The sequence below is a fragment of the Vanrija pseudolonga genome, chromosome 1 (assembly GCF_020906515.1).
Source record: "Vanrija pseudolonga chromosome 1, complete sequence".
NCBI lineage: Eukaryota > Fungi > Basidiomycota > Tremellomycetes > Trichosporonales > Trichosporonaceae > Vanrija > Vanrija pseudolonga.
In genome coordinates this window covers 556,450-578,669 of record NC_085849.1, presented here as the reverse complement: position 1 = coordinate 578,669, position 22,220 = coordinate 556,450, and the positions used below count along the sequence as shown (strand labels likewise).

At 64.2% G+C, this 22,220-nt stretch overlaps 6 protein-coding genes across 8 annotated transcripts; 1 reads left to right on the top strand and 5 right to left on the bottom strand.

The window, feature by feature from the left end:
- Positions 1–614: 614 nt before the first annotated feature.
- Positions 615–2,090, bottom strand: LOC62_01G000259 (uncharacterized protein). The gene is made up of 6 exons (XM_062766680.1): positions 1,785–2,090; positions 1,682–1,707; positions 1,508–1,626; positions 1,181–1,349; positions 1,017–1,138; positions 615–961 (listed from the first exon to the last, which is right to left on the bottom strand). The coding sequence occupies exons 1-6, from the start codon at positions 1,964–1,966 to the stop codon at positions 641–643; spliced, it is 939 nt and encodes a 312-aa protein (XP_062622664.1). The 5' UTR covers positions 1,967–2,090; the 3' UTR covers positions 615–640.
- A 230-nt stretch (positions 2,091–2,320) lies between these two features.
- Positions 2,321–3,571, bottom strand: LOC62_01G000258 (uncharacterized protein; the record flags this gene model as incomplete). The annotated part of the gene is made up of 3 exons (XM_062766679.1): positions 2,321–2,644; positions 2,681–2,956; positions 3,005–3,571. The coding sequence occupies 3 exons, from the start codon at positions 3,569–3,571 to the stop codon at positions 2,321–2,323; spliced, it is 1,167 nt and encodes a 388-aa protein (XP_062622663.1).
- Positions 3,572–3,991: 420 nt separating this feature from the next.
- Positions 3,992–5,744, bottom strand: MUTYH (Adenine DNA glycosylase; the record flags this gene model as incomplete). The annotated part of the gene is made up of 3 exons (XM_062766678.1): positions 3,992–4,461; positions 4,495–5,281; positions 5,325–5,744. The coding sequence occupies 3 exons, from the start codon at positions 5,742–5,744 to the stop codon at positions 3,992–3,994; spliced, it is 1,677 nt and encodes a 558-aa protein (XP_062622662.1).
- A 314-nt stretch (positions 5,745–6,058) lies between these two features.
- LOC62_01G000256 (uncharacterized protein) lies at positions 6,059–9,877 on the bottom strand (the record flags this gene model as incomplete). 3 transcript variants are annotated; one of them, XM_062766675.1, is made up of 4 exons in its annotated part: positions 7,841–9,877; positions 6,468–7,792; positions 6,406–6,442; positions 6,249–6,290 (listed from the first exon to the last, which is right to left on the bottom strand). In XM_062766675.1, exons 1-4 carry the CDS (start codon positions 9,626–9,628, stop codon positions 6,249–6,251), a joined length of 3,192 nt encoding a protein of 1,063 aa, XP_062622659.1. In that variant the 5' UTR covers positions 9,629–9,877. The 3 variants fall into 3 exon arrangements, with proteins under 3 accessions (XP_062622660.1, XP_062622661.1, XP_062622659.1); XM_062766676.1 differs by having other exon boundaries at positions 6,059–6,341; positions 6,406–7,792; XM_062766677.1 differs by having other exon boundaries at positions 6,059–7,792.
- A 1,190-nt stretch (positions 9,878–11,067) lies between these two features.
- Positions 11,068–19,518, top strand: sec16 (COPII coat assembly protein sec16; the record flags this gene model as incomplete). The annotated part of the gene is made up of 1 exon (XM_062766674.1): positions 11,068–19,518. The coding sequence occupies one exon, from the start codon at positions 11,068–11,070 to the stop codon at positions 19,516–19,518; it is 8,451 nt and encodes a 2,816-aa protein (XP_062622658.1).
- Positions 19,519–19,578: 60 nt separating this feature from the next.
- Positions 19,579–22,038, bottom strand: esf1 (Pre-rRNA-processing protein esf1). The gene is made up of 4 exons (XM_062766673.1): positions 21,884–22,038; positions 20,795–21,848; positions 19,849–20,757; positions 19,579–19,802 (listed from the first exon to the last, which is right to left on the bottom strand). The coding sequence occupies exons 1-4, from the start codon at positions 22,020–22,022 to the stop codon at positions 19,613–19,615; spliced, it is 2,292 nt and encodes a 763-aa protein (XP_062622657.1). The 5' UTR covers positions 22,023–22,038; the 3' UTR covers positions 19,579–19,612.
- Between the last annotated feature and the right edge of the window lie 182 nt (positions 22,039–22,220).

Below are 22,220 nucleotides of genomic sequence, written 5' to 3'. Positions count from 1 at the left end.
GTTACATGTTAGTTGCCAATTACTCGGTCCAGAGAGTAGTTGATTTAAATTGCACAATGGTCTCTCAAGCGGTCGTCTATGCACATGATTGTATTCGAGCAGCTCGTGTTCCAGCGGCATTCAATCTGCTATTCCGAATGATTAGACGCAGAGGTTAGACGTAACCAGCCGTAAGTCGTTCATTAGTAGCATAGACGACAAGGCACGATATGTGTCTCGGGGACGGGCTGCTCCTCCACTCGCTCCCATGATGCAACTGTCCAAGTCTCATGATGATGCCATTGTCGGCGTCATTGCAGCCATTCCCGAATGCTTGATTCCCGATTGAGCGCCGCGATGGCGTGCGAGATGGACGCCGACGCGACGCTGCGGCGAATGAATGACTCAGTCGCCGGCCGGCGTCGGCGCAGGTACGATCCGATGCGGTGCGGGGTGACACACTTGTGAGGGCTCTGTTGGACCCGAACGTCCGCATCTGCCACATGTGTGGCGTCACGTGTAGGTAGTAGTTATTAACAGGCACCTTGAGTGCGCACTCGTGGCCGTCGTCAGCAGCTAGCGCGCGCACGCGGTATGTGACTACCCCGGCACTCCGCGGGCGGCCGCGGCAAACCCCACTGCCACACAGTCCATGTATATTCTAGTAGTACTTCTTGACCCACTCGACGACGTCGTTCCAGTCTGCAACGCGCTCAACGCCCTTGGGCAGCCACCCGCGCTTGATACGCGCTGCGCGCCGCTCGGCAGCTGCCGCCAGCCCGCCCTTCTCGGTCGCGAGCTCGACGTACAGCTTCTTGTCGTCGGGGTGCGACGCGCCCTCGCCGTCAGGCGGGACAATGGCCACGTTCCACGGCCACCCGCCGAAGAGGAGCACGCGCTCTGGCGGGTCGGCGGCCGCGGCGGCGAGCGCGTTCTCGCTGCTGTCGTCGATGAGGAGCTTGGCGCCCGTCTGCTTCATGACCTGGGGCGTGGCGGTCAGCTGGCGTCCATGCAAACCAGTGGCGGCAGCTACCCACCTCGTGCTTTGATCGCTTCTTGTGCGACACGACGGTACGGTGCGCCGCGTGCCCCTCGTGCTCGGCCTTGGTGGCCGGGATGAGGTGGTTGAACGCGCCGGTGAAGTGGATCTCGTCAAACACTGGGGTGTCAGTGACGTACATGTAGCAGCGACAGCACTCACGGTCAGGCAGGTGGTCGGCGATCCACTGCTCGGTGCCCTCGCGCTGTACCTCTGAGCGCGCAGTGATGATGATGAGCGTGTACCCCAGGTCCTTGAGGGCTTGGAGGCCGGCCGTGGCGCCGGGGATGGGCGTCGGGCGCTCCATCAGGCCGGCGCGGTACAGTTGGCCCTGGGGGGTGTGAGCGGGGTGTGCGGGGGGGAGGAGGTTGGAAGGCATGGGCAAAGAAGGCATCTACCGCGGCGTTGCTTCCCCGCGAGCAGCCGCCGGCAATCGATGTAACCCCACACCCTCGCACGCTCGCTCCGCTCGTGTGCTTCGCCACTCACAACCATGTCCACTGTATCCTCCTTGCCTCCCCACCCGCGGTTGTGCCAGTACAGGTAGTGGTGGAACTCGTCGAGCGTGATGGGCGGGGTCGCGCGGCCGGGGAAGAGGTCGGCGTGCACTGCGAGGTGTGAGCGGGGTCGGGCGAGGTGCATCGTGGGCGCGACTTGACTCACTCTCCACGATCGTGCCGTTGGTGTTACTGCGGGGGTCAGCGCCGCCATCTACCTGGCATATCGCCTTGCCGGCGCTACGCGCAAGCTCGACAACGCGACTCACCACAACACATCGTCCATGTCCACGGCGATAATCCCCTTACTCCCCGCGACCTTCCCCACATCGTCATCGGCAGGAATGACAACCACGTCCTCCTCGCCGTGGCCGCACACGTCGTCGTGCGCTGCCGTCGGCGGCGAGGGGGCGAGGTCATGCGCGGATTGTGGGGGTGCCGAGGAGCTCATCGCGGAGAAGGGCGAAGGGCGGGGTATGCGTGCTGCGCCTAGTTGGGAGGCGCTCGATGCTGTGTACGTGCGGAACGGAGCGCGGGGTGCGTTGTGGACGACGAGGACGCGGCGGACTGCTGCGTGCACTGCGAAAGTGTGTGGAATGGTGCGAGGTGTCATTGTTGCTGCGATGGCGTCGAGCCGTCTCCGCCGTCGAGTCGGTAATCGCCGCCGGAGCAAAGTGCCGCCGGCGGGCAACAACGTGGGGTGGGCCTCCAGCCAGGCGGGGCAAGGACCGGCCGACGACCGCATACATTGCTACCACGTCGCTGACATCTATGCAACTGACTGTCATCTAACAATGTCTATGTACTATGCATGCAGGTCCCGCCGCCGCAGGTCCTCGCGCCACGCGTCGACATCGCCGGGCGCCGCAAACCGGCGCGCCATGCGCGTGAAGCCCGTCTTGCCAGCCAACACGGCCTCGGGGTCCACCTTGCGCAGATAACGCGCCGCAACGCTCTCCCACGCATGGTACGCGAGCTGGCCTGCCGCGTCGAAATCGTACCCCCCGTCCTCTGTCTCTTCGTGCACTTCTCGCAGCCCGTCCGGCGTCCACAGGGGCCAGAAGAAGGCGCGGTGCGAGAGGATGGTGGCCAGGTGGGGGTACGCGCGGGCCAGCGTCCACGGCATCACCTGGGCGAGTTAGCGCCACAAAGCCACGCCACTCACGACGCTGTGGTCGGCCCACTGGGACTCGTCAAACGTGTCATACGACGCCAGCCAGCGTGTTATGAACGGCGCGTCTGGCCGCGCAATGATGACCGCGTTACACAGCCCCTTGGGCGCCATGTCGTCTGCCTCGTTCGCGGCCGCCTCCATCCCCAGAACCGTGTCGTAGTCGTACAGCCGCGTAAAGGGGCGGAGCACGAACGTGTCGATGTCGAGGTACGTCCCGCCGTAGTCGCGTATTGCTTCCAGGCGGAGGATGTCGGCTTTGTGGGCGTACTGTGGCGTGGCGTCAGCCTGCCTCCTCCCTCCTGCTGCCAAACCTACGTGCACAACCGGCGCGTCGTTCACCCCCACGACTGTGACGTTTCTCGCCGCCACGACCTCGAGCTGCCCGCGTACCCGCTCCCACCACACCCCGCGCGGCTCGTACACGCAGTGGAAGAGCACCCTCTCTGGCCGGAGCACCTCCAGCGCGCTCCGGATGGCCAGGTAGGCAAAGTACGGCAGCTCGAGGCTCTCGTCCAGGCCGTACACGTAGTGAACTATGCTCGGCACCGGCTCGCGGCGCGCGGGAAGGGAGGCGGAGATGGCGGATAAGTCGGCGTCGGTAGACGGGGGGAGGGCGCGCGGGAGGAGCGGCGCGTGCAGCGCTTCGACGCGGCGTGTCGGCGCTGTCAGGTGGCCTAAGGCAAGGCCAATGACGAGGACGACGCCGAGGAGCGCGGCGTGCCGCCATTTACCTTTCGGCGTGCTGTTGAGCGGGGGGTACCCCTCCCCGTCGTTTGCATCGAGGGGGAGGTGCTGGTCGTCGCGGCCTGCCCGGAGGGGGAGGTACGCCTTGTCCGACTTGTCGCCAAAGTACCTGCGCGCACGGAGGGCGATCCACGACATTTCGGCATGCCGCTGCCGTCGAGCAGGCGAGCCAACTTAAGAGTCTTGGTTTGTCTGTCTGTGTAGCGGACACGACGCGTCAGTGACCGCGCCGCGGTTCAGTCAAAGCAGCCACACGTGTCTGAGAAGCGAGGTTATGCACAAAACGCAGGACATGCTGCACTGCCACACGGCGCGTGCGCAACCCAAAGTCACCCGCCCCGGCCGCTCCGCCACACGCCGCCACACGCGCAACACGGCGACATCCGCAGCGACTGCCCTGCCGGCGTCTGCGTGCGCGTGCATGCACCTCGGTATTCTCCGCCGCCCTGCTGCACCGCTATCCCTCTCAAGCGCGGTGCAGTGCGAGCTAGCTAGCTAGCTCGATAGAGCAAACAGGGCAGGTACATATGCATTGGCCACCGCGCTCGGCTTACTCGGCTACTCGGCCTTCACTTTTGGCCCCGCGAGACTCAGCTTGGTCTGCGTCAGGCCGCGGCCCTTTGGCGTATCTTTTGCCCTCGGCTTCGCCTTTGGCTTTGCCTTCTGCGGCGCAGGCTTCACCCCCTTACCCGCGGCGAAGCGCCCCCACGCGCCGTACACGCCCGCCCAGACCTTCTTCACCCCCGTCCCGACATTCGCAGCAGCCACGTCGTCGGCGTCGAGCCACGCCGCGCGGTCGGATTTTAAGGTAGGGGGCTCGTCAGACTCGAGCACGGCGTGCTGGACATGGTACGTCATGTTGATGTGGCTGAAGATATGCGGAACTGGCGTGTGTGTGACGTGGCTCGTCACCTCGTGGCTGTCGAGCAGGTCGGCGAGAGTCGCGAGCGACGCTGCGAGCTTGTCCTTGTCCGAGCTTGACGCCGCCACGGGCGTACTGGGCGGCTCGTACAGCCCCGCCAAGAGACCTTCCGTTAGCGATACCTGGCCTTTTGACCCACCTTTCTCTGGCCGCTTCGTAAAGAGCCACTTTGGCCCCTCGGGCCCGCGCCACTCTGTAACACACACCGCCTCGTGCTCCTCCCTGCTGGCCTTCTTCTCCTTCTTCATAGGGAAGACGGTCACGCTCGGTATCGTTTCAGCGCCGTCAGGCGCCGGGATCGGCGCGCAGAGGTCGCATGTCGGCGTCGCAGGCGGCGGGGGCGGCGCTTGCAGCTCGGCGCGCGCCTTGCATACCTGCTCCAAAGGACACGCGCCACACTCTGGGGCTGTGGGCCGACACACGGTCGCCCCGAGCTCCATGAGCGCCTGGTTCCAGTCGCCTGCGATCCCGCGCCCCTGGCCCCTCGGGAGCGCGTCAACAAGCACCGTCGCCGCGTCCCACAGGAACCGGATCGTGGCAGGCGCAGTCTGGGGCGCGTGCAGTGCCAGCAGGCGACTAAGCACGCGGTGCACGTTGCCGTCGACGATGGGCGCACGCACGCCGTACGCCATCGACGTGATCGCGCCAGCAGTGTACCGCCCCACGCCGGGGATCTCCTTCTCCAGCACGTCGGGATCGTCGGGCAGCCGGCCGCCAAAGCTTTTCTTGCCCGCCACGGCTTTCGCGCCGTCGAGCAGGCTCCTCGCGCGGCGGTAGTACCCCAGCCCGCGCCACGCGGCGTTCACCTCCTCCACGTCCGCGGTGGCGAGGTCGCCTATCGTCGGCCAGCGCGCGATCCAGCTCGTCCAGAACGGTATGACAGTCGCGACTTGCGTTTGCTGGAGCATGACCTCCGATACCCAGATCTGCGGTGGGTCAGCTCGCCTGTCTCTTAGTAGCTTGGCCTACCTCGTATGCGCGCTGCCCCTTCGCGTCCATGCTCAGAGCCGCGTCGTACCGCTTCCTCCAGGGCATGCCGCGCGCGTCCCGCACCCCCTCAAACCAGTCCAGCAGCGCGTCCTGCGCGCCCGCGACGGCCGCCGTCGAGTGGTAGCCGCGCGCATGGGGCCGGTGGACGCTGGATCCGAGGTCCTCGATGTCGATGATCTCGGCCTTGGCTTTGCCCTTGCCCTTGGGCGTGGGCGCCGCGCGCTTGCGCTTCGCTCCTCGCGGCTCTGATTCGGGCTCGGAGACGGCTTCGGGCTCGGGCGACGACTCGCTCGCGCCGCTTGGGTCGAACGCCTCCGACTCGCCGTCCGACACCACGAAGACTGAGGCCTCGGAGGAGGACGGGGATGATGGCGTGCCGGACGATGAGCGCTTGCGCATTTTGCGTGCTGGAGGTGCTGCCGCTCGTGCCCTCGTTGCTGCTCTCACTGGGCGGGTCATTTTGTGAGCGATGGACGATATCAACGCGTGGCTGACTGACTTTTGACGCGTCGAGCAGAGTCTTGTTCCCTGACGCACCAAGTCATGACGGCACCAAACAAGTCAGTCACCAAGTGCTCGTGTGGCTCTCCAATCAAGTCGAGCGCAATGCAATCGTCAGTCTTCCCACCGTGCTCCACGCACCCCTCTTCCACGCTCGGCGCTTCGCGCCTCGCGTTCGTTGCTCTTCACTCATGCATCAGAGAGAGATACAAAGGTCGAGCACGCAGTAGCAAACAAAACGTAAAAAGAGGTATAACTCGTTTACTCAACTGCGCCAACAGTTTTCTAGATGTTTTTGGCTTTTCAAATGAAATGGATTTTTTTTTTGTCGTTTGGTGTTTTGCATGACTTGGGGTTGAGGGTGGTGGTGATGGGAAACGCCGGGATAGCAGCCATGGGTCATTAGGCAAAGCTCGACGCCCGGTAAGCCGAGTCGCGGGTGGGCTGCAAAGACATTAAGAGAGAAAAAAGAAGAACGAGTCGGCGGCCTCTAGTCTATGGCCGAGTTAGAACGGGAAACGCAAAGCAAACACAATACCGGCCTCCAAAGGAGACTCACAGTAAGGGCCTTAAAGCGCCATGAAGCGTGGCGCCGTCTGGACAGGGCCGAGCCCAGCAGACGAAGAAAGGAAGTTGGGTGTCGTGGCGAGGCGGTCGAAAGCTGTCGACAGCCCGACATTGGCGGCACCGCACGTCCTGGAGCGCATACGGTTGTGCGAGAGAGTGTAAAGATTGTTGGTGGCATCACCGTCACCCTTGAACAGATCAGAGATGCGCTCAGAGGTGCGGGTTTGGCCAGAGGAGGAGCCCTCGACGGGGTGAACCAGAGCTCCGTAGAGGAAGCTGGCATTGTCGACATAGTCGTTGGCCTGCTGGCGCCCGACTAATAAGACACCGCACTGCGTGTCCGGCGAGTCGGGGTCTTCGTCGTCAAAGTTGTCGGGGTCACTCCAGACGTCGGCATAGGCCGCGTCCTCGATGAAGCCAGCCTCGTTGGGCATGGCAACGTCGGAAGTCCAGTCTGATGAGAAGCTCTGCTGGAAGGGGAACGTGGCAGTCGCGGTGCTTGCCACACCACGCTTGCGGGACGGGACACGAGGGAGATGGGCCAGCCAGGCCTGGATCGACTCGCGCTCTTCGTCCGAGAGGTAGGCGCCCTCTGCGGCTTCCTCCTCCGCCAGAATGGGGATGGGGAAGGCCACAGCGCCGTCGTAGGGCGCGGCATCCCACTCGCTGTCATTGTCGTAAAACGGCTGCGAGGTGGGCTGCGGCGCGGGGAGTGGCTGCGAGACCGGGACGGGGACATTGACGACCTGGTGCTCAATCGCCTGGGTAACGGGGGTCGAGCTGGTCGTGTGGACGTTGACAGCCTGCGTGGTGTACGCGGGGAAGCGGACGGCGCCGTCGTAAGGCTCCATCCAGCTCGCGTCGTCGTCCACCATGCCGTCGTCTTGGCCAATAGGAGCCGTAAAGTTGTCATAGCCATAGCCATAGTCGTAGTCGTCGAATAGAGCTTGCTGCTGGTGCTGTTGGGCAGGCTCAAAGTACTCCGGGGCCATGGGATGGGGAACAAAACCGGGCGGGTAGTCGTACGCCATCATCGGCACCGGCTGCTCCTGGTGCTCGTTGAACGGCTGGAAAGCAGGGAAAGGCGCCGGGAATGGCGCGGCGCCATCGTATTCGACAAACTCTTCGTCGTCATTGTCGTAGAAGGTATCCGCAGGCTGGGAGTTGCAGTAGTAGCTGGCGTCGAGGAAGCCGGGCTGAGCGACTTGGCCGTACGTGTTGGCGGCGGTGAACCACTCGCCGAGCTGCGAGGGCGGAGCAAACTCGGCTCGCTCGGCGTAGAGCATCTGAATCGGAGGCAGGGTCGTAAGGAGTGTGTGGTGGGTCTCAAAGGCCGAGACCGACTTGTCAATGTTCTGGAGAGCGGCTGTCGCCTTGACCTGGCAGGACATTAGACAGGCCTTTGTCAACACATGTGTTGCACTCACGACAAGCTTGTGACCGACATCCAACAGGTCCCATGTAACCTGGTCATCAAACTTGTTGTTGCGCGCCAGACCGGAGTAGAATTGCGAGCAGTGGTCCCGCCACGACTCGAGAGGGATTGAGACTGAGAAGAAGAGGTGAGCCAAGAGGTCACGCTCCATCTGGACAGCCTCGACCTTGGGAACCGACGACACTTCGGCCCAGGCAGACGTGTGAGCAGTGTCGTCCGAGACACTCATGTCGGCGATGAGAAGAACGAGCATGGCAATGCGGCGCTCGACTGCAAACATCTGGCCTTCGTAGCGAGCAGCCTCGAGACGCTGACGAAGGTCCACCCCCTTGTGGTTGTCGATGGCATGGAGGGGGATGGTCTCGAGGAACCACGCCGCGGCAATGACAACCTCGGCTGAAAGCGACTTGGCGTTGATGAGGGTGACGACAAAGTCGATGAAGGACGGGCTGGCGACGAGCTTACCACGGCTGTACGAGTGCGCCGAGACGATACCGTACGGGTCGGTGAGGCTGGGCGAAGCAAGCTTGTCCGAGACAGCAACGGCCGGAACAGGCGAAGGCGAGCGCGAGAGAACAAACTCGGGTTGGAAGTCGTAGAGGCCGCTGGCACGGTGCTGGGCGCGGTTAAGGACGGCGGTCACACCCCACTCCTCCTCCGATGAACCGGCCTGGCCGACACGAGCCGGAGCAGGGCAAGCAAGCCGAGTCACAATGGCCGAGGCGAGGTAGGTGGCCAAGGCGAAGCGACCCGTCTGCGAAAGCGGAACCTGTTCGAAAAAGTCGTCAAAGTTGGCGAGGTGGCCGAGGTTGGGGGCGATGTTCTCATCATCGTGCGAAGCGATGGTGGTGGAGGCCGGCGCAGGCGAGTCCACGAGCGCCGAAACGTCATCGTTGCTGAACCCGAAGCCAACAGGCTGGGGGGACAGGTCGTAGAATGAGCCGTCGTCGACTTCATCCTCGTCGTCGGATGAGAAAACGATGGTCGAGACTGGCGAGCCCCTGGGAGAGTCATGAATGACATCACCCTCAGGGACGGCGTCAACAACTTCGTTCTCATGCGTGACAGTGGGCGCAGCAATCGTCTCATACACAACGTCCGGTTCGCCGGCGTGAGAAGCCAGCGAAGCGTAGGACATGGTAGGACTGTCGCTTGCGTTGTCGGCGGTAGATACAAAGCCGGCGTCGGTGTCGTCGGCAGTGTTGTCTCCGTCAAGGCTGGTCCAGAGTTGCTCGAGGACGGGCGAACCCATTAGGTCGTCCGCCTCGGGGCTAGCTGGGCCAACCGGTGACTCGGGTTCCGAGTCGCCCTCCATGAGGAGAGCAGGCTCCGGGCTCTCGTTGGCCATGAGGTTGAGCGAGTGGCCAAGAGAAGTCGGAGTGGGAATGGGGCGGCCAAGGAACAGGGTGGCGACCACATCAATATCGTTGGCCAAAGGCGCGTCGCGCTCGAAAATGGCCAGGGGGTTGTCAAGGAGACAGATGGCAGGCATGCTGGTGTTGTCGGTGTCGGTGGCGACATGAACAGGAGCGTTGGTGTCGTCAATGGCAGCCGTGACGACCAGGGCAGGCAGAGGCGCCTTGTCCATTTCGGTCGCGTCGAGAATGACGCCGTCGACAGAGCTGAGCGCCGCACTGACGTGCAGAACGCCTTCCTCGTCGATACGCGCGGCGTGCGTGCCGAAAAGGGTGCCCATGGTCCTTGACAGAGCTTGAACGGCTCTCTTCGAACCCGCGGCCAGGCCGTGAGGACGAAGGCGTAAGATTAAGACTGTGCGCATATTTACCGGGAACTCAACCGCGGCGTTGACCGTCGCGGCTGAGGGTGAGAGCGGACACAGACCTGGTTTGCTGAGCAGGTGCTGAGTCGACGGTTCTCTGAGTGTGTGTTGTGGGGATGGCGGTGTCGAAGGGATACCTGGAAGGAAGGTCGTAGGAAAGAAGCGGTGAGGGGGCGACTGGGCACAAGCGTGTCGTCGTGACCAGAAAGTCTAAGATGGGATAAGGGGGTGGTGGTGGGGGGCGGGGGGGAAGGGGTGAAGTGCGTCCTGGTGGAAAAAAGCGGTCGAGGAAGAGGTGGGCCACGGGGTTAAGAGGAGCGCGATTGCTCGACTCTAAGTGTCGCGGGGGTTGGAGCTGCTGTAGTTGTCGTAGTGTGGGTGACTTTTGATGGAGAGCACGAGCCAGGCGAATCGAGTGGGGTCGACAATAAGGGAAACAGTGTCGACGCGCAGACGCGAGGGGGACAAGGTGGCTGACGCGCGCAAAGGTCACGCACACACACAAAGCAGGCTACGAAGTGTCGCTGGCTGGCGGCCGCTTCGAGCTTTTTGTTGGGGTTTGCTGGAGGTGGGGAGACCTACCAAGCACGATGATGCTTGGTTAGACTTCTACGCCTTCCAAAATCGTTGGTATCGCGCAAAAGGTCGCGTCGAGTTCGCACTTCGGTTGGATGCCCTTGGGTCGTGGATGGCGGTTTTTTCAGCGCGCAGACAAGACAGGGGGTGTCGTCGGCGAGGGGGGCTGAAAAAGTCGCACACTGTGTGTGGCCCAGGGCGTCTCAAAGTCGGTGGAAGGGTTCGAACGGCGACGGTCTACGGACCGCAGACGGGGTGGTGGGGGGGGTTGCACTGGATCTGCAAGGGCAGAGGTCGCGTTTCTGCGATACTCTGTTGCCTTGAGAAGAAGAGTGATGAAGAAAGGGGGATGCAACGACTCGAGCATTGTTCAGCACGCGGCGGCGGCAGCGACGGCGGCGAGTGGACGGCGGCCACCAGTCAGCCAGCTAGCGACTTGTTGGCTCACACAATAAAATTGGGTCCGTGCCACCGTATCGCTGCACAGACCCTCTCATGCTGCCACGCACGCCTGTTGATGCCACCATATCCACCATTTGAAACGGACCGTGATTGAAAACTGCACTCGGTAATACGGGATTATAATAAAGTCTATTAGGCGATCTGTGCGTCAATTTGAATCCGCTAACGGCAGCAAGAACGCTACACGTGGATGAGGTCATGTAGAGTTGCTCGGCCACGACCCCCCACAGCCAGCCAGGCAACCAGCCGGATGGACGGTCATTGGGTGTGCGGTGTGAGTGTGAGTGCCTGCAGGCAGCCGCCCCCCATCATCCTCAGTCCCTCGTCGCCATCTCTTCTCCCTCCTCCTACACCGACAACAGCATCAACACACTCGTCGGTGACAACAAGGCGTCCCCCTCATGAGCGCACCCAAAAACGCCCCTGCAGCGGCCAAAGCAGCAGGTGGCTCAAAGTCGCTCCAAGCCTCATCACCATCACCACCAACACCACCACCACCGCCGGCGGCCTCCACCGGCAACACCACCCAGCCCCCACCAGCAGCCGCGCCATCATCGGCCTCGGCAAAGAACAAGAAGAAGAAGGCCAAGCAAAGAGCCAAAGCAGCGGCCGCAAAGCAAGCTGCTGCTGGCGGCGGCGGCGCAGGGACTGGCGCATCGACGCCGACGAGTGGAGGAAGCACACCCGTCACCGTCTCCGAGCCGACCTTTGCTGCTGTCAACCTGCCTGGGCCCCCGGCATCCCACGCCCCGACCCAGAAGGACCTCAACGGCCTGGCTGAGGAGCTCAAGCGCGAGGCCGCTCCTCAGGCAGCTGCCCAGCTCACTGCGCAAGAGTCGGCTAAACCTCCCCCAGTTCCCATCACAGCCCCACTCTTGCCCGCCGGCGAGGAGCAGCCCGACTTTGGCCAGCGTGGCTCGGCCGGCGCCGGCTTCCTCCCTGAGGAAGGCATCCCCGCGCCGCTCCCTCCCAACGCCAGCGCCATGTTCGTGGACGACGCCGAGGACGCCGCCTTCGACATCAGCGTCAACCCCGAGGACAACACGTTCGAGGCACCTCCACGGCCACAGGCGCAGACGCACCCTGCCACGTCGGTCCTTCCCTCTGCAGAGCCGATTGTTGACAGCGACTTTGTGGAGGGGGCTTTCGGCGAGCCTCAGACGCTGGAGGCGGCTCTCGGAGCTGACGAGGCGGCGCCGATCACAGCCAAGGCAGCAACTACGGTCGCTCCTGCTGTCATTGAGGCGCTGGCACCTGCCCCAGCAGCCCCTGCCCCAGCTCCAGTTGTCCCCGCAGCTTCCGCTACTCCGGCGGTCCACACCACTCACGCTCATGCTGCCCACGTCGACCGCTTCGCAGCGGACGACGACTTCAAGCCAAAGCCCGACATCCCCGCCGACTGGGTGAGCTCCACTCCGGCCCCGATCCCAGACCAGGAGTCTGGTCCTGTACACGCCTCGGCTCTGTTCAGCGACGAGGCTGAGTCGGCTGCGTTCGACATTCCCGATGTTGAAGAGGACACGAGCCTCATCCCGCCTCCACCCAAGGCGCGCGCCAGCCAGGCCCCGCCAACCCCCAAGGATGTTGGAGGTGTTGGTGCTGGAAGCGCACCGGCTGGCTGGGTTTCGTCTGACCCAGCCCCGATTCCAGACCAGGAAGGAGGGCCTGTCCACGCCTCGGCGCTCTTCTCAGACGAAGCCGAGTCGGCTGCTTTCGACATCTCAGACGTCGAGGAAGACACGAGCCTCATCCAGGGCCAGGCGACCGCCGCGACTCCGGCTGCCAAGTCACGCGCCACCCCCGCCCCAGCAACTATCCCCGCAGACTGGGCTCGCTCCAACCCCGCCCCCATCCCCGACCAGGAAGGTGGCCCCGTTCACGCTTCTGCGCTGTTCTCCGATGACGCCGAGACCGCCGCGTTCGGTGTTCCCGACGTCGAGGAGGATACAAGCCTCATCCCGCCCCCACCACCCGCGAGCAAGGTGGCCCGTCAGGCCGCTCCTCAGGACGTTGGAGGCGTTGGTGCTGGAAGCGCACCAGCGGGCTGGGTGTCGTCTGACCCTGCGCCCATCCCAGACCAGGAGGGAGGTCCGGTTCACGCATCTGCTCTCTTCTCTGATGAGGCTGAGACGGCAGCGTTTGGTGTTCCTGATGTGGAGGAGGACACGAGTCTACTGAAGACTCAGCCTGTCGCCACTCAGCCTGCTGCCACTCAGCCTGCCCCAACTCGGACTGCAGCCTCTCAACGTGCTGCTGGCATCCCCGCCGACTGGGTCCGTTCAGACCCAGCGCCGATTCCGGACCAGGAAGGCGGACCGGTCCACGCCTCCGCTCTTTTCTCTGACGATGCCGAAACAGCCGCGTTTGGTGTTCCCGATGTCGAGGAGGACACCTCGCTTCTGAACCAGAAGAGCACCCCTCAAGCCGCGGCCAACATCCCAGCTGACTGGGTGCGCTCCGACCCTGCTCCGATCCCCGACCAGGAGGGCGGCCCGATTCACGCCTCCGCGTTGTTCACCGACGACGCAGAGTCTGCCGCGTTCGGCATCCCCGATGTGGAGGAGGACACGAGCCTCCTGCAGGGACAGACCAGGGTTGCTGTACCCACAGCAGTCGACCCATCACCACCACAGGCTCAGGAGACTGGAGTTGCTGTTGGCACCGCGCCAGCCGGCTGGGTGCGCTCCGACCCCGCACCCATCCCAGACCAAGAGTCTGGTCCGATCCATGCCTCGGCTCTTTTCACTGACGACGCCGAGTCCGCCGCGTTCGATATCCCCGATGTAGAGGAAGACACGAGCCTGTTGAAGGCCGCTAGGCCTGCGGTTCGTGGCATCCCTGCCGACTGGATTCGGTCTGACCCTGCTCCTCTTCCCGACCAGCAGCCCGCACCAACGGCGGCGTCCGCTCTATTCACGGACGACGCTGAGGAGGCCGCATTTGACATGCCTGATGCTATCGAGGCGACAAACGACGCAAACGCCTTGTTTACTTCTGATGCCGATCAAGGCGTGTTCGACATCAATACACAGCGTGAGAAGCCAGCCTACGCCCCGCATGGCGATGGCACCTCTGCTGCGGCCCTCTTCAGCGACGACGTCGAATCCATCGCGTTCGACATTCCCACGAACATGGACGTCGCAGACGGCGCTGTCGATCTGTCGTCTACGGTTGCCAAGGTCGAGGGGGTTACGGCACCTCAGCCGCCTCAGCCGATGTCGTCGTCCGCCGCGGCTCTGTTCATCGATGATTCAGAGGAGGTCGCCTTCGACATTGGCCAACCAGAAGCTCTGCAACAGGATGCAGGTGCCCCCAGCACGGGCCCCGGAAAAGCCGGGCGGAACGAGCCGGAGGCCGCTGCCAACACGTCTATCCACAGCATGTTTGCTGGCGATGATGACTGGCTCGTCGACACCTCCAACGACGACACGCTCGATTTTGGCAGGCAAGCCGACAAACGCAGCAACCTCGCTACGATGGACGATGAGGAGCCGTTCGAGATCCCTGATGGATGGTACGACGACGACGGCAACTGGCACTGGTACACGGAAGAGGAGCGCGAGGCCGTTCGCCAGTCCATGGTGGGCGATTCAGCCTGGAACGCGGCCCCCGATACCTCGGCAACTTTGGCGCCAGCGCAATCCGAGAATGCGGCAAGGCGCACGCCCGAGCCGGAGTCGCAATCGGCTGTGGCGACCGCCGCTGCCCTCGCCGCCGCTGCGGCCGGTATCGGTGCCGCTGCTGTCGCCTCCAACGCCTACGCGCCTGCACCAGCTGCCAACCCGTACGCGCCGGCACCTGCTGCGAACCCCTACGCCCCGGCACCTGCGGACCCATATGCGCCAGTGAAGAAGCCGGCCCCGGCACCGCAGCCGAACCCGTACACCCCTGCTCAGCAGCCGGGAGCGCTCTACACCCCTGGTTTCCAGCAGCCCGGTACCTTCTCACCTGCTGCTGGTGTGAACGCCTATGCTCCGATTCAGGCGCCATCCCCATACGCGCCTCAGCAGTCCGCATACACGCCGACGGGGTACGCCCCGCCAGTCAACACGGCTGCGGCCTACGACCCGTACGCTCCTCAGCCAGGCATCACGTCGCCCGTGTCGCCCAAGAAAGCGCCAGAGCCCAGGCCGCAGCCCAAGCGCGTCTCGTCCAACGCGTACGACCCGCCGCCTCTCAAGCCGCAGAAGAGCTTCATTCGCGCCGCGCCCATCGTCACGCCAGTGGAGCCTGTCGCCCCTCCTCCTCTACCGAACGCGCCGTTCAACAACGCTGCTCCGCCCCCAGCGCCTCCGGCCGGGCCGCCCAAGGGCCGCCCGTCATCGCAGCGCGCCCCCTCGTCCAACGACAGGCCGCTGTCGCCCCCAGCGCGCATCCCCTCGACCGGCGCCAACAACGCGTACGACCCACCTATCGTCGTCAGGAACACGCCGCCTCCAGCGGCCGTGGCCCAGCCAACTGGTTACGCCCCAACCGGCTACTCGCCCGTCTCTCATACCGCTGCGCTGCCACTCTCGCCGCCAACTGGCCCACCCAAACGGCTGCCGCCATCGACTCAAACGCAGCCTCCTCCCAAGACGTCGTTTGACCCCCCAATGCGCCCACCCTCGCGACCAAACTCGAGGCACGCCTCCAAGCCAGTCTTTGCGCCCCCACCGCCAGCTGGGGCTCCCCACGCCGGTGTTCCTCCAGTGCCTCCTGTGCCGCCCATTCCGGCCGAGTTCCAGCCACCGCCGTCGAGCCGGCCGCCGCAGGGAGCGCCGCCTGCGTTCCAGCCGCCGCCTCAGCAAGGGTCGCCGTCATTCCAGCCGCCCCCTCTGCCGTCGCAGCACGAAGCAGCACCACCACCGCCACCACCGGCCGGAGCGTCCCTCCCGCCGCCACCCCGCGGCCCATCGCGTGGCGCATCAAAGTCGCCAGCGTTTGCTCCGCCTCCCGTCTCCAGGAGCCCTCCCCCGCGCGTAGCTTCTCCGCAGCGCAATGCGTCAGTCTCGCCGCCGCCCAGCGCGTGGCCACCGCAGCGAGGCCCCTCTCCTGGCCTCGGTGCACCTTTGCGAAGAGTGTCGTCGTCGCACACGGCGCCACCTCTGGTCCCCTCGCCTCTGCGCAACGAGTCGACCCTGCCGTCTCTGTCGGGAGCCCTGCACGGGGCCCACGTACTGCCTGAGCGCCAAGCCCCGAGTCAGGACGACTTTGACCCCGAGGGAGGTGCTGGTGGATCCTGGGACGACGAGGAAGGTGGCCAGCCGATCTCGGCCCCACCACGTCGTGAGAGCGTTGCCAAGGCTGTCTCCCCGCCGTCTGGCTACGAACCTCATGTCCCCGAGCCGGCTCAGTCAGGCTATGAGCCAGCGCCGTACGTTCCTCCCCCGCAGCCCGCCCAGCAGCCCACACAGTACCCATCGCAGCCACCCCCGCTACCTCCTCAAAGACCACCCTCGCGGCCGCAGTACGAGCCTGCCCGTCAGGCTTCACCCAAGCCTGCCTCGCTGCCCCCCAAGCGCACTCCCTCGGTGCAAGCGTACACTCCCCTCGACGCCCCGCCGTCCGACAACCGTCGCCCGAGCTTCGAGCCAGTCCCGATCCAGGCGCCCAAGGAGCATGTGCAAGCGACGCTGCCTGTCGACGACCCCTACGCCGAGGACCCGTATGCCCCTGTCAGTGCTCCACCTGCCCAGCCAGCGCCCGCCGACGACTACAACCCGTACGGTCCTTCGGCGTCGTCCGCGCAGACAAACGACTACAACCCGTATGCCCCAGCTCCTGCTGCGCGCTCGAACGACTACAACCCGTACGATGGCAAGCCCGCGCACGCATCGCAGCCGCCGCAAAGTCAGCGGGGACATGCGTCCAAGCCTTCTTGGACGTCGCAGACGTCTCAGAACGGAGCCGACCCGTACGCGCCGCCACAGCAGCGCAATGTGAGTGGTGACCCCTACGCTCCGACACATCAGCGCAACGTCAGTGGCGACCCGTATGCGCCGACGCACCAGCGCAATGTCAGCGCAGGCTTCACGCCGGTTAGCGCCAGGACGGAAGAGTACAGCCCGTACTCGCCTTACCCAGGCACCCAGTCGAACACATACGAGCCTTCACCTTACGCACCTCCGTCGAACAACAACGCCACCGAGGGCCTCTATTCGCCGGCGCTCGACCCGTACGGCCCACGCACTGTATCCCCGCAGGCGACGTTTGGCCCCTCAACCCAGCAGCCCAACTACTTCCAACCGACAGGTCCGGCCGACCCGACGTACGTTCCTCAGCAGGTGCTCGAGCAACTCCCAGTCTCAGAGGACCCGCTTGGTCGTTGCACCCCTGCTGCACGCAATGTCCCCATCGCGACCTTTGGGTTTGGCGGTGTCCTTGTCACCGCGTTCCCCGGTGGTGCCGAGGCCGACAGCCCGGCGGACGGCGCTGTTTACGGCTATGGCTCACACCGTGGCCGCGTGACGATCCGCCCTGTCGAGGAAGTCGCGGAGAAGACTGCGCTCGGCTCCAACGAGACCGTATTCCCCGGCCCGCTGGTGTTCGACACCTCGGCTCCCCGTGGCGCCGCCGGCGAGAAGAAGAAGCGCGAAGCCGTTTTAACGTACCTCACAACCCGCGCAGACGAGATTGAGCGCGGCTTGCCTTACCTCAAATTGTCTGCCAGCGCCGCTCGCCGCGAGGAGGAGGCCAAGCTCGTCATCGTCCGCGTACTCACTGCTTTCATCCAGGGCAACGGCCGCGTCTTTGGCGCTCCTGAGGCGGAGGCGGCATGGCGGAGCGCTTTCCAGCCCCCTGCCTCCTCGCAGCCTTCTGCACCCCAGGCCAACGGCCTCGGAGCGCAGTCTGGCCCCACCACTGCCCGTGCATCGCCTGCCCAACTGGCGCACCTTTCATCGCTGCTCCTCACAGGAGAGAAGCGCGAGGCAGCGCAATACGCGGCGACCTCTGGTCTCTGGTCGCACGCCCTCGTCATCTCGAGCTCGGTGGACGCTGCTCTGTGGCGCGAGATGGTCTCGCGCTTCGCCGCCGCCGACCTTGGCGCGACGCAGACCGCTGGACTCAAGGCCGCGTACGCTGTCTTCTCTGGCGTCGGCAACAGCACCGTCGACGACCTCTTCGCCGCCTCCAACGTCACCGACGACCCGTCCGCAGACCAGTGGCGTGATGTCATCGGGGCAGTCGTGTTCAACGGTAAGGCGACCGATCTCATCTGCCTCGACGAGCTCGGAAGCCGCTTCGCCCGCGCCGGGCTGTTCAACATCGCGCAGATCTGCTTCCTCCTGTCGCCCAACTCTCCCTTCTCGGACATGTCGCCTGGAGCCGGCGAGCGCCAGATCATGTTTGTCGAGAATGCGCGCGACGAAGATGGCGAGATCTTTGCCGAGATTGCAGAGTACGCCCGCAGCCTCGTGCCCACTCCCAAGGGCGTCGACGTGCCGCACCCCGCGCTTCCGCAGCTCCTGCCTTACAAGCTGCACCGCGCATGGCGGGCTGCTGAGCTCGGTGACACCGAGCTCGCACGCAAGTACTGCGACTCGGTTGAGGCGGCTTCCAAGCCGACCAAGAACTCGCCCTCGGGCCTCAAGCGTCACCTCGCGGCCAGCATGGAGGACCTGATCGAGCGGTTGACTGGCACGCCATCGGTCAACCCGTCCAGCAGTCTCGGCGTACGCAAGTCCAAGTCGAGCGCCACGCTCGGCTCGTGGATCGAGGGCCGCCTTACCAAGTTCATCGCGGGCGAGGACGAGGTCCCCGAGGCGGCCAAGCCGGTCGCCGCGTCACCCGCGAAGAAGGATGTGCCAGTTGGACCATTCTCGCACTTCAGTTCCATCAGCCCGGCGGCGAGCGGTGCCATCTCGCGTACTCCATCGGCTCTTGACATGTCGCAACCAAGCACTGCCAACAGTATGCTCGACCCAACGATGGCCTTCACGCCCGGCACTAGTGGTACCGGTGGCGGATACTCTCCCTGGGGAGGCAACGACGACGTTGTCGATGAGCCGGCGACTGTTGCTTCTGTTGACCTCGGGGACGACGGTGGAGAGTTCATCAACCCTATGGGCAACCTCGTATTCAGCGGGGGCCCGACGCCCACTGCGTCCGACTACACTCCCAAGCCGGCCGCCAACGACTTTGAAGAAGACGACGACGACGACCTCGGCATGGGCAATTCCTCGCTGTCGAGAAACAAGACACCAGTCGTTACGGACAAGAACGGGAACGGCGGTGACAGTTACGAGCCCAAGCCTGCAGACAAGGGCAAGGGCAAGGCTGCTCCTGCCGCCGCTTCGACACCAGCGACGTCCGAGAAGGCGCTTGATGGCAAGCCCGAGAAGGCTGGCTGGTTTGGCGGCTGGTTTGGCGGCAAGAAGAAGGAGGGCGAGAGCGGAGGAACAGGCTACACCAAGGCCAACCTCGGCGACTCGAGTTCCATGGTGTATGACCCCGACCTCAAGCGTTGGGTTGTCAAGGGCGCCAAATCTGCCGCAGCGACTCCCAAGGCGGCTCCGCCACCGCCATCTCGCGCGCAGACCGCCTCGCCGTCTCACAACCCACGGGAAGCGATCACTGGCCGAGCGGCGTCAGCCACGCCCCCGCCAGTACCGCCCATCCCGGCCAACCTACCGGCGTCGAGACGGGCCTCTGGCGCGCCGAGCAGCCTGGGCGGTGCACCGCCCAGCGGCCCACCAACCCGGCCGCCGAGCAGCGCGCCACCACCTGGCGGTCCTTCCAAGGCCGCCACGCCGTCGCTCGACGACCTGCTCACACGGCCGCCGCCGGGCCGTCCTTCGTCCGGCGCAGGGGCGAAGAAGAAACGCGCGACCAACAAGTATGTGGATGTGTTCCAAGGAGGAGGGGAGTAGGATCTAGCAATCACACCGGCGACAATGCCAGTCCATAGCCAATCATTAATCAGTAACAGTGCATGTAGTCAAGTACTCTAGGATGCGGGCTACTCTACTTCTTTGAGCGCTTGCGCTTGCGGCTGCTGCCGCCCTCCATCTTGCGCTTGACGCTAGCGGCGAGCTCGGCGAGGTCGCGCTCGCCAGAGGCAGCACCACCAGCCGTGCCCGGCGCGTCGCGCTTGGCGGCGTGTCCCTCGCGCGTCTTCTTGAGGATCTCGCGGTTGGCCGCCGAGTCGTGGAACCTTTGGTATGTCAGCGTACGCTCATTTCCCACCGCCGGCCACTCACTTGGGGTGCGTCGGGTCGAGCGCAAACGATGCCTCGTCGTACATGGCGCTGAAACGCGGGTCGGCCACGTCGACCTTGAAGCCCTCTGGGCCGAGCTCGACCTCGCGCGCCGCCTTCTTCTTGTTACGCTTGCGCTTCTTCTTGCCGGCGTCCTTCTCGGCCGCGAGGTGGTCCTTGAGGCTGAAGTGGTGTGTGGGGTCGTCGACGAGCCCGAGGTCCTCTGGGTCGGGCGAGCGGGCTTTGCCGACCGCTGGCTCGTCCTCGGCGCCAGAGTCGTCGTCGCCGAAGAAGTCGTCGGCGGCCTTGCGCTCGACCTTCTTGCCGTCGCGTCCCTCCTTCTCGGCCCGCTTGAGCTCGAGCTCCTCCTTCTTCTTCGCCTTCTTCTCCTTCATCCGCCGCTGGTACTTCTCGAGCGTGGTCATGTCGTCCGTCTCCGGCTCGGCGGCCTTGGCGACCGACAGTCCAGGCCGGAAGGTGATCTCGACGTCGTCGTCGCCCTTCTTGCCCTTCTTGCCCTTGGAAGCCTTGTCCTCCTTGAGGTCGGCCAGCTCGTCCTGCCACGCGCTGCCAGCCTTGCCCCAGATATCGCCCGTCTCGTCGTCGTCCCCGCCGAGCAGGAGCGCCCGGAGCTTCTCCTTGCGCTCCTTCATCTTCTGCTTCTTGGTCATCTTCTTCTCGCCAGCCTCCTCGTCTTCCTCAAAGTCGGCGTCGTCATCCTCCGAGTCGGACCCAGCGACAAGGTTGGCAAAGTCCTCCTCCTCAATCTCCTCGCGCGTCAGCGCTCGGCGGGTGAGCTTGGTGCGGTTGGCGTCGTCCTGGTCCCACGTGAGCTTGACCTTGGAGTGGCGGAGGGCGTCGGTGACAAACTCGTTGCCCTTGTAACCCTTGGGCTCCTTGTCGCATTCATCGCTGCGGTCAGCGCTGCACCAGACAGAAATTCACTCACGTCGCCTCGTCCTCCGCAAAGGTCATGTCCTCGGGAACGTATGCCAAGTCCAGCACGTTGGCCGTGCGCTCAAACTCGGTGCCGTTGAGCTCGCCCATGATGAGCTCGGCGGCCGCCACAGTCGAGAACGTCGCGATCGCGTAGTAGTACCGCAACCTCTCGAGCTGGTACTGTCGCAGCTGCTCCATGTCGATGTCTTCTGATCCGGCCTCCGAGGCGACGTCCGAGATAATCTCCAGGTCGTCGGCGTCGGCGTCGAGGCCGTCAGACTCGTTGCCATCGATTTCGGACTCGGCGTCCTCCTCCGCGTCATCCTCCTCATCCTCCTCTTCCTCGGCCCCCTCCTCCTCCTCCTCCTCGTCCTCCTCTTCTTCAGGCTGCGCCAGAGAAAGCTTCTGCGTCCGCTTTCCGCCCTTACTCTTCTTTTTATCCCCCGGCTTGGCAAGGAAAATGCCACCACCAGGGCCCAGCTCGTCCTCCTTGGCCATGCGCTCCTTTCCAAACTCGGAGGGGTAGATGCGCACATTCAGTAGCTTGCCAGGCGGCGGGGGGGCGCTCTTGTCGCCCTTCTTCTGCACTGGCTTGAGGAACGACGCGAAGATGGTGAAGATGTCGCCAGCGCGCAGGTGGTCCCAGTCGAGGTTGACGGCCGCGATACGTGCTGTAGGGTCGATCCCCTCCTCCTCTTCTTGCTCCTCCTCGTCGTCCGCCTCAGGAGGGAACGCAGACTCGTCCTCGTCCTCGCTCAGGTCGACCTTGAGCTGGCCCTCGTCGTCGCTGTCCTCCTCACTCTCGCTGTCGCTCGGCTGGAACGCGGCAAGTCGAGACCGCTTGCCGCCAATCTCGAGCTCGTCCTCCTCGACATCCGACTCGTCGTCCTCGCTGCTGTCCTCGTCCTCGGAGCCCGATGACTCGAGCAGGCCCTCACCACGCGCATAGTCGATGCGTGGTGCCGGCTCCTCGCCAGCCTCGGGAGAGCGCATACGGTAGAAGCGCTTCATCTCGTCGGTCGTGTGCGTCGAGGTGCGCTTGCGACCACGGCTGTCGACGCGAGCTGGAGTTAGCTGGGCTCACAACTCAGCTACCCACAAGTCCCCTGGACTTTGCCAAAGTCTTCGGTGAGCACATCCTTGAAACGCTCGTCGATCTCGGCCTTGACATTCTTCTGCTTCGCTCGCCTGAAGCGTGGGTCTGTCGTGAGACGCGCAAAGCGCTGGTCGGGTGCCATGGTGGTGGTTGTGGTGTCTAGAGTAGCATCGCAGAAGTTGCAAGTGGAGGTGGACCTTGAAATCTCTGAACTTTGGTGGCAAATATACGTGTATTAGTGTGTTATCACGTATCGACAATGACGTTGGCTCATAGCCGGTGTATGGTCGCTGTGGTGGACTGATGGCTGATGGCTCGTGCCACTGAAACACTACCAGCA

What these genes read in the sequence shown, in the direction of transcription:
- LOC62_01G000259 (XM_062766680.1), bottom strand. Translation starts at nt 1,966, where the DNA reads ATGAGCTCCTCGGCACCCCCACAATCCGCGCATGACCTCGCCCCCTCG. An exon ending in CAACGGCACGATCGTGGAGA is followed by an intron (nt 1,627 to 1,681) that starts GTGAGTCAAGTC and finishes CACACCTCGCAG; the next exon opens with TGCACGCCGACCTCTTCCCC. An exon ending in AGGATACAGTGGACATGGTT is followed by an intron (nt 1,350 to 1,507) that starts GTGAGTGGCGAA and finishes CACACCCCCCAG; the next exon opens with GGCCAACTGTACCGCGCCGG.
- esf1 (XM_062766673.1), bottom strand. Translation starts at nt 22,022, where the DNA reads ATGGCACCCGACCAGCGCTTTGCGCGTCTCACGACAGACCCACGCTTC. An exon ending in TGGCAAAGTCCAGGGGACTT is followed by an intron (nt 21,849 to 21,883) that starts GTGGGTAGCTGA and finishes AGCTAACTCCAG; the next exon opens with CTCGCGTCGACAGCCGTGGT. An exon ending in CTCGACCCGACGCACCCCAA is followed by an intron (nt 19,803 to 19,848) that starts GTGAGTGGCCGG and finishes GACATACCAAAG; the next exon opens with GTTCCACGACTCGGCGGCCA.